Raw genomic sequence first — 9477 nt, forward strand, 5'->3', positions numbered from 1 at the left:
ATGTTTTGACATTAGTATTCCTCAATTCAGTTTTTTCCATTTGGAATATAGAGACAAAAGGAGCAAACCTGTTGATCTGTTTGGTGAAATAGAGATTTAGGTAGTCACATACCAAGTCACACAAACACAGTCTAGTCTGAAAGGTCTGCAATCAGTGCCATGCAGTGTGGGGTTAACACTTCACAAAAACAAACACCCATAGACACAGGTGCTGCCAAAGAGCTTTATGCAGGAATCCAGTTCCTAGAGTGGTTGTATAAGAAGGACTGCTTTGACACCTTCTGTGGCTCATAGGAACCTGAAAGGGAAGAGGACACTGAGATTAATCGGACATTGTTTTAACTTCATGGATTTTGTTGGTGGTTGTGTCTATTATTGTTTACATATGAAAACTTCAATGGCTAGCACCTCTTCAGGGAACTAAATAAATCATATTTTATTCAGTATTCGAATAGAGAATTGGCTTGAAATGGCTACATTTACTCAAGCGACTCTGGGCCTTAATTGAACAGATACTCCAAGCTCCTGAAGTGGGTTATCTGTATGAGTGGGAAGGGCTGTCAGACCTGGTCCTGGGGCCGCTGGGCCCTGCGTGTCCCTGGGCCATTGACTGGAGGACGACACAAACACAGCGCTGGAGACGCAGTGTCTGGACGGCTGGTCATACACCCCCAGGTCATACTGCCCGGGGCCGGGGGGGGGGGGGGTTCCTGGGGGGAGTCACGGGAGCAGCTGATATCCTCAGGTAATGCTTCCTCCTTTGAACACAGTGTTGACTGTTGGTTTCCAAGCAACGACTCACGATCATTTGAAACCTACGCATAGTGATGATAGGACCGTGATGGTGCTATACTGTGTGTGAGCTCACGGTAGGGTGGTCCTGTTCAGGGGCTCCGGGGGCCGGTAGGGGCTGTAGGTGGCAGGACCAGGCCCCTGGTGGGTCACTGAGGAGGGGATCCGGGAGGTGGTGGATCTGAAGCAGGAGAGGGAGATGTTGGAGCTACTCTGACTTCCGGCATCGTTCACATTGTAGTGACCTTGAACAACATACACAAGATAACTTGCGTCAAGCAGGGTACACAACACCATGCAGTGTATTATAGATCCAGGCAGTGTTTGGTGAAAGACACTTACATGGGGATGGGCCTTTTGAGTGTAAGGTGAAAGAACTGCGTGTGGTCTTTGACAAAAATACAGACTTGGCAGAAACGGTGGTGTTTCTCTGGATTCTATCAAAACACACCTATGATAAACAAAAGATAAACTTCATACAAGGATAAACGCTTTGAATGAGCTGACTTAGAATACAGTTCTTAGTTACGTTGTATTTGTTAGGGCCAGGAGAGGCCTCGTGTCGTTGCTGGAGCTGCACAGCCACGGGGGGCCTGAAAGTCCGGGAAGCCCCCCTGCCGAAGCTGTGCCTCTGGATCAGAGAGGACTGCAGATTGTAGGCATTAGGACCTGGGATCCCCCTCTGAGGGGGGCGGGGGACCCTGACAGTCTGGAGGACGGAATCAACAGGTGAAACATCCTCATCACAATCACTAATGCATCTGAACAATGCTTAATGTACAGGAAGTCACTGAATATGGATTCACATCATTAAAACTTAATGTAGATGCAAAGTTTTCCAATTTGAGAGCTCACATGTCTGACAATGATAAGAAACACGTGAGGATATCTGTGTGCAGAGAGATTTCTGTGCCCATGTCTGACCTGGGATGCAAGGCCTCCAGTGCCTTTCTTGGAGTAAGACGGGCTGATAATATCAGCCAGCCTGAGAGACATGTAGGAACCTGGCCCCGGGTTCTCATCCTGAAACAGAAACAGCAAATCAGTTCTTGGTTGTTCTGTGTTTGGCAATCGCATGCAAAATTGATCATTGGTTGGGTTGCCCACCTGACAGTCTGCTAGAACGAACCTCTTGGTTTGTGAAGAGAATCCTTTTTTCTCCTCATTGCTTATGACTACTGTTTGGTATTTTGTGGGTATTGAGGATGTGTAACCTGGATCATTGTATGATAACTATTATGAGACGTCACATTTAAGAAAATAACGTATTTAAGGCAGGCAAAGTGACATTCACTCACTTTCTTTCAAGCCTTTAGGCCTATGTATTTTCCCCATTGCTTCAACCAGATTGTAGGGAAACACTTGCAATGCTTGTCTGTGGTGAAGAGACAAAACAAACGAACATAAAAAAGACACTGCAAAACATAAATGCTAACGGTGAAAAGTACGGAGACTGTTGAAATTGCGTTTTTCTTACCACTGAAAATGTGTGTGAAGAATGATGGTCAACACATGAATGTACGACCAATCCTCTTATGATATGTTGCCATGACAATGAGTACACTTTCTGGTTCGGTAAATGCGAAGAGCTGGAAGGAGCAGTACTCTGAGTTATATCGCTCGAACTGAGGATTCGGATTGTAAATCAGAGTAGTGGTACACTGTCCTTTAGCGCCAGTCTGTGGTGAAACAATGTTACGGGTCTCATTTAGGTTGCGCCGCTGTTGTGTTTAGTCAAGACATTCATCATGGCGATGCATGCGAAAGCGACCCCGCCGCAGATCCCAGACACACGTCGGGAGCTGTCTGAACTGGTCAAAAGGAAACAAGAACTTGCTGTAAGCCAAATATGTCTTTTAACTCGCTTTATTTCTTTTCATCCGTTTATCTGATGTGGTACGTAACATTTGTGGAGCTAAAATATCCAGCCAGGTACCGTAGTTAGCCAGGCCGCTAACGAAACCTTTCTGGGTAAGTTCGTTTAGACAACAGTGTTACACTGTGGCGGCCCACACTACGTGATAGTTCATGTTTTGCGCCGTACTCTAACAAAACAAACGTACCTAGCAATCGAATTTCGACGACGGCCTTCTACCGTCGATTCCTTCGCGGCCAGTAGCAAAACTATTAGCAAGATACAATAATCAATCGAGCCAAATAGTTTCCAGCGTTACTACAATCGGCCATCTGAGGAATATCGTTACATTATTTGAGACATTTACTACTAGTAGCTAACGCCTCTCAGTCGTAGTGCTGTATCCCGCCATGGTAGTAGTTAGCTGGCTAACTCGTCCAGTTACTAGCCAGCTAGCTGATACGGCTACAAACAACCACATCCATTCTTTTCTGCCCTCTGTCCCGTATCACACGCTGGCGTTTCTCTCATATTTTGTACATGTACACCCAGTACATGTCTTGTGTGCACCACATGAAGCTGGCAGATGGTTGATATTTTTTTTCCGTCTCTAACTTGAACACTCTTTTCAGGAAACATTGGTGAACTTGGAAAGGCAGATATATGCTTTCGAGGGAAGCTACTTGGAAGACACTCAGATGTATGGGAATATAATCAGAGGTTGGGACAGATACCTCACCAACCAAAAGTGAGTACGGCAGGAAGAAATCACTGGTCAGATATAAAGCGGTTATTTATACATGCCTGTGTAACATTCACGTGATTTTACCGTAGGAACTCTAACAGCAAGACTGATAGAAGAAACAGAAAGTTTAAGGAGGCAGAGCGCTTGTTCAGCAAGTCTTCTGTCACTTCTGTTGCGGTAAGTTCCTTGAGGAGGGTCTCTTTCAGTCTTCTAGACTCACCTGATACACATGTGGAATACTCATCTGATGCACTAGTAAGTAGATTTCCCTTTTCTCTGTCAACAGGCTGTATGTGCGCTGGGAGGAATACCAGATCACATGAATGAGAAGCGTGAGTTGTTACTTCACCTCAGATGAACACAGTCCAGCCTCTAGGAGTGTTGGTCTGAGTGTGATGAGCTGGTGTGTGTGTTTGACCCCTGGTGTGTGTGTTTGACCCCTGGTGTTTCAGGAGAGCCGGGGAGTGGTACAGAGAGCGACACGTCTCCAGACCTCCAGAACCAGGAGAACGAGCCGAGCCAGGAGGACACGGAGGATCCGGACGCGGCGCTGCAGGACCTGAAGCCCCAGAAGGCCTCCGCCTCAGCGGGGGGCCACCACGGCAGTCACAAGAAGAGGAAGAACAAGAACAGGCATAGGTACCAGCACAGCCCGTAGACCACCAGCACAGCCCTAGACCACCAGCACAGCCCTAGACCACCAGCCCACCCCTAGACCAACAGCCCACCCCTAGACCACCAGCCCACCCCTAGACCACCAGCACAGCCCTAGACCACCAGCCCAGCCCTAGACCACCAGCACAGCCCTAGACTAAGACCCAGTGGCCCAACACATGAGAAACATCCTGAGCTGTATAAAGAGTGGGATAGTGTATGTGTTTATTAATACTTCACATGTTCCTAGTGTGATGCTGATGTGTTTCCTCCCTCAGTGCATGCTGGGTAACTGAGCTGGCAGGTAGTTGGGGAGGTTAACCAGCTGCCAACTGAGTTTTATTACAGCAACATTAGAGGAGTTGAGAGCACTCAAGTTATAATACAGTAGCAATCATTTCTTTATTATTATTTCATAAACAAATACATGTTCAGCTATCACAGGCCCTCTGTTTAGTTAACTGCTGGTTGCATGTTCAGGTTTGAATTAACTCTTCACCTCATGCAACTAGCCTTGTTGTGATTTACAGTTGCAAAATCAATATACATTTGAAAGTTATTTATGAAGTATGAAAAAATCTGGTTTGCAATTTAAAAGAAACAATAAACAAATATGTGCTCTAGCAAAAAATACATTTTCAATTCTAACGATGGATTTTTCTCCAAATATCAGGTGAAGCTGAATTTCAATGTTCTTTTTGCCGTGGTATTGATAGTAGTGTTGTACAGATGCTGCTATCTGATATGCTAATGAGCCTTCCTTAGTGAGGGTCAGTGTGCTTGTCTGTAGGGCCTAAAGAAAAGTGTCTTCAGGATGGAATTTATGCCAATTTCTTAATATCTTCATCGGTTATTGTGAACTTTTTACTGACGCCTGTTTCTAGACTGGTGATGATGAAAGACTGCATGACCTTGTAGTCTGGCCGGTACTAACGACTGCTGCTCTCTTCCTCCCCTAATGCTGCCCTCAGCCCTTCTGCCATGTTTGATTATGACTTTGAGTAAGTCTGAATTTTACTTCCTGCTTCCTGTGGTGCTACATCCTGTGACCCCATCCTCTCCCCTCCCCCCCGCGCTCCACACTAGCTCTGATAGTTGGCTTTGGTCGTTTTTTTCTTCATGCCATTCTGAATAACTCTTACTCTTGAATCATATGTTTGTATTCTGTGTTGCACTCAATAATACATTTGGGTAGAGAGCTTTCTAAAATCACCAGTAGATACCATTTGTTTATGACAGGGGTTTAAGTTCAGCTTATTTCTTGATCCTGGGTTTCATTCCAAAGGTCAAGTTCCCCTATTCCAGCTATGAAAAAAGCTGCTCTTCCGGCCAAAATGAGATGGGCAGGCCCAAGGTGGAGTACAAATAGACATCTTTAACCACCCTAGCTGTTCATATGATCCATATGGGTTAGTCTCTCTAGCTGGAGTTTACTGTAGTGCTGATGTCTGTCATTACCATGGTTACTGTTGAGTGTTACTAACCCTGAAGGGACCTGGAAACTACGGCTAAAATCTTCCTGTTTTTTGTGTCTTTTTTAAGGTTTGACATGAAAGTGAACAAGAAACCTAGGACAGTAAGTTTCTCCAGTTTGAATTAAATGTGTCAACGCGCTTTCCCAGTTTTGATTCCATATGGGAGTTAAAACACAATGGGCTTTACTCATTCATTCCATCTTGTTGAGTTTCAAAATGAATGTGGGTTTGTTTCTAAGGGCATTTGACATGTTCTCATCTCTCTACAGGACTATTCTACTTAATGAAGAGGATTTCTCTCCAGATTAGGAGGCTAGATTTGGACACCAGACTCTGCATCGGCAGTGAAACAGACACTCTCTGGATTGTGTGATCTCGTGTATGACTCTGTTAGCTGTCTTCATTTCTGCAGCTTGCATTCTGGACATGGAACATCTCCCTGCTCACGGCAGTTTGATCACTAGATTTGTCTTCATTCTTTTTCGGCAGACATGTCCAAAGTGTGTATGTCCTGCATGTTGCTAAAGACCAAGGTGAGGTAGCAGATGTAACTCACACCACATTGTATATTTCAGTATTTATTATGTGACACAAAATCTGTCTGGAGGAAAACCAGTTTGACATTTTGTTAAGTGTTTTGGAGCTGTAGACTATCCACAAATCATCTTGTACCTTTTTTTTATTTCAAAATTTGTTTTGCATCCATTTTAATAAAACATGCAGAGAAACTCCTGTTTCTAGTTATCTATGTTTCTGCAGAGTGAGTACGACAGTCTCACAGCAGTTCCACGTTAGTGATCCCAGGGATAGTACAGTAGCTGTTGATCCCAGGGATAGTACAGTAGCTGTTGATCCCAGGGATAGTACAGCTTCTGAGGACGACAGACTCACAGCTCTCTTTCCTCCCTGACTCCTCCCCCAGAGTCTCCCTCACCCAGAGTCAATGGTGGCATCACGGTTGGTTTCTGCTTTACCTCACAGCTTAGCCCAGTCCAGATATAATAAGTAGGAACTGTTTACACACCGATCCATGACATCATTGCTGCATTCTTCTCTGAAAGTTCTCAGACTTCGCTTGTTTAACAACAATATTTACATTTGGATGAACCCCAAAGATAAAAGCTCAGGAAACACTCTAGAGTCAGTCCTGATTGGACACATGATACGATATACTGTTTTACAAGGCTATATATGATATTACATGTTTGCTTAGTAATTGAGAGTAATTGTTAAGGACGTTGTCAGCAACATGATGAATCAGATTTGCCCACCAGGTGGAGCTAGAGGTCATTAGATCAGTAATGGATGCTGTTCTAAAGGTGTCTACAAGGTTATGAAGAGGCGGCTGAACCAATGTTATCATCCAGCTGTTTGGTTATCCTTAATCATATGAGTCGTGTGTTGAGTCTCACTATTCTCTTGGCAGTAGGATGATCCCTTAACTACAGTATGATCTTAGTTCTGCCTCCCAGAAAACTGGTGAAAAACAGCCTTTGTAGCCAAAAAAGATTTTAAAAAGCCATATTTTGCCCTGTTTTGTGTCAGTGCCTAAAGACTAGCCAGGCACATTCATACTTGACTAGAGACACCCAGCAGAAGAGACATGTTGACAGCCACAATAGAGAGGCTATCTGGGAAACATCTCTCCCAGGAATGTGTTTCTTGGTTTCATGGTGCCTCAGCGCCACACTATTTCAGAGTCACATTTCCAGAGGAATGTCCTCAAGCATCACAGTGTTATATCTTCCTTCTTCCTCCCAGCCTGCCCTCCCAGCCACTCACCTCACAGTGATCTGTTTCTGGAGGCTAAGTCAGGGTTCTTCTGTCACAGCAGACCTGCTGGGACCCTCGTGAAGGGTGACTGTTGGACGTGACACGGGGTAGAAATGAGATATCGTCTAGCCCTGGTGTGGCTGTCTCTCTGAGTCTGGAGCTCTGGAATCCAGACAGGAGGCTGTGGTTGGACCAGGTTAGGTTTCAGCCTGTGAGTCATGTGTAAGTCATAGGTAGAAAATTTTACTTTAAACTGGTTACATGACCTTTGACCTTTTAATTGTTATTTGGAGGGCTATTCCAGTTCCAGTCTGAGCCATGGGTTGTGTCATGTCATGTTAAATGATAGACAGCAATAAATCATCTTATTTCTCCTTAAAACAAATTCATAAACACCGTTTTCCTGAAATAACTGCAGGGATGCAGCTGTAGTATAATTCCCACAGTGTCTTGTACTGTTGTTTGCATGTCCGTACACAGACACAGCTCATTGTGTGTCTGCAGGCTACAGTGTGTCGTTGTGTTTGGACTGTGGGTGGTCACATGTGTTATTTAGATTTGTTTAGCAGCTGCCATCGGCAAAATGCTCTTGAACACGGTCCAGAGGAGCGCCGATACACCGGGACGCCGCGGTGCTGTGTGGGTGCTGTGATCTACGTATCAAACAGCCCTCCTCCTCTGCTCTGGGTCTACGTATCAAACAGCCCTCCTCCTCCTCTGCTCTGGGTCTACGTATCAAACACAGCCCTCCTCCTCCTCTGCTCTGGGTCTGCGTATCAAACACAGCCCTCCTCCTCTGCTCTGGGTCTACGTATCAATCACAGCCCTCCTCCTCCTCTGCTCTGGGTCTGCGTATCAAACACAGCCCTCCTCCTCCTCTGCTCTGGGTCTACGTATCAATCACAGCCCTCCTCCTCCTCTGCTCTGGGTCTGCGTATCAAACACAGCCCTCCTCCTCCTCTGCTCTGGGTCTACGTATCAATCACAGCCCTCCTCCTCCTCTGCTCTGGGTCTACGTATCAAACACAGCCCTCCTCCTCTGCTCTGGGTCTACGTATCAATCACAGCCCTCCTCCTCCTCTGCTCTGGGTCTGCGTATCAAACACAGCCCTCCTCCTCCTCTGCTCTGGGTCTAGGTATCAATCACAGCCCTCCTCCTCCTCTGCTCTGGGTCTACGTATCAAACACAGCCCTCCTCCTCCTCTGCTCTGGGTCTACGTATCAAACACAGCCCTCCTCCTCCTCTGCTCTGGGTCTGCGTATCAAACACAGCCCTCCTCCTCCTCTGCTCTGGGTCTACGTATCAATCACAGCCCTCCTCCTCCTCTGCTCTGGGTCTACGTATCAAACACAGCCCTCCTCCTCCTCTGCTCTGGGTCTACGTATCAAACACAGCCCTCCTCCTCTGCTCTGGGTCTACGTATCAATCACAGCCCTCCTCCTCCTCTGCTCTGGGTCTACGTATCAAACACAGCCCTCCTCCTCCTCTGCTCTGGGTCTGCGTATCAAACACAGCCCTCCTCCTCCTCTGCTCTGGGTCTGCGTATCAAACACTGCCCTCCTCCTCCTCTGCTCTGGGTCTGCGTATCAAACACTGCCCTCCTCCTCCTCTGCTCTTGATCTACGTATCAAACACAGCCTCCTCCTCCCCTGGCCAAACAAGGCCTCTACTCCACATCCCCACTAACGGGGTCAAACGTTTTTAAGAAGAAGTCATGGGAAAGCCAGGGTCACAGGAACATGGTCTCATGTGATTGGGGGTTTTGTGAGGATTCAAGTAAGTCTTGATGCAGGGATTTTCAGTTTATGGATCGTTGGAATGAACTCAAGTATTGTTACAGAGACTTGCAGCGACATGTGAGGCAGAACATTTAAGGGTTATATATAATTTATATACATTATTTTTTTACTTTTCCCCCCCACACTCACTGAAATGAGAGGAGTGAGGAGAACAGAGAAGCCTTAAACAGAGTAGATGAAAGCAGAGCAATAGAGCACTGTTGAGTTTAGTTCATTGTCATTTAGCACAGTGGTTTATCAGTGGTTCCCAACCCTGGTTCAGGGCACGCCTGTCCTGCATGTTTCAGATGTTTCCCTGCTCCAACACACCTGATTCAAATGTGTTAGAGCAGGGAAACATCTAAGACATGCGGGACATGGGTGCCATGAACCAGGGTTGGGAA

The 9477-nt window shown here is 46.1% G+C and overlaps 2 protein-coding genes across 5 annotated transcripts; one reads left to right on the forward strand and one right to left on the reverse strand.

The window, feature by feature from the left end:
- Positions 1-224: 224 nt before the first annotated feature.
- Positions 225-1945, reverse strand: stpg1 (sperm-tail PG-rich repeat containing 1). Its single transcript, XM_047019728.1, is given in 8 exon segments — positions 225-298; positions 567-717; positions 719-758; positions 869-1037; positions 1135-1243; positions 1322-1501; positions 1717-1815; positions 1900-1945. Coding segments are annotated over 7 exon segments (795 nt in total). The 5' UTR covers positions 1789-1815; positions 1900-1945.
- A 549-nt stretch (positions 1946-2494) lies between these two features.
- On the forward strand, positions 2495-6249 carry meaf6 (MYST/Esa1-associated factor 6). Of its 4 annotated transcripts, XM_047019085.1 has the most exons (9): positions 2495-2630; positions 3280-3395; positions 3482-3569; positions 3679-3724; positions 3845-4031; positions 5018-5047; positions 5332-5400; positions 5589-5622; positions 5791-6249. In XM_047019085.1, the coding sequence occupies exons 1-9, from the start codon at positions 2541-2543 to the stop codon at positions 5803-5805; spliced, it is 675 nt and encodes a 224-aa protein (XP_046875041.1). In that variant the 5' UTR covers positions 2495-2540; the 3' UTR covers positions 5806-6249. The 4 variants fall into 4 exon arrangements, with proteins under 4 accessions (XP_046875041.1, XP_046875043.1, XP_046875042.1 ...); XM_047019087.1 differs by lacking the exon at positions 5332-5400 and having other exon boundaries at positions 2496-2630; XM_047019086.1 differs by lacking the exon at positions 5018-5047 and having other exon boundaries at positions 2496-2630.
- The last annotated feature ends 3228 nt before the right edge of the window (positions 6250-9477 follow it).

The sequence above is a fragment of the Hypomesus transpacificus genome, chromosome 4, assembly GCF_021917145.1.
Source record: "Hypomesus transpacificus isolate Combined female chromosome 4, fHypTra1, whole genome shotgun sequence".
NCBI classification, from domain to species: Eukaryota; Metazoa; Chordata; class Actinopteri; order Osmeriformes; family Osmeridae; genus Hypomesus; species Hypomesus transpacificus.

Excerpts from the sequence above, each read along its gene's own strand:
- meaf6 (XM_047019085.1), top strand. The coding sequence starts at position 2,541 with ATGGCGATGCATGCGAAAGCGACCCCGCCGCAGATCCCAGACACACGT. Across the intron at positions 3,725-3,844 it reads AGATCACATGAATGAGAAGC|GAGAGCCGGGGAGTGGTACA; the intron begins GTGAGTTGTTAC and ends CTGGTGTTTCAG. Across the intron at positions 5,048-5,331 it reads ATGTTTGATTATGACTTTGA|GTCAAGTTCCCCTATTCCAG; the intron begins GTAAGTCTGAAT and ends TTCATTCCAAAG.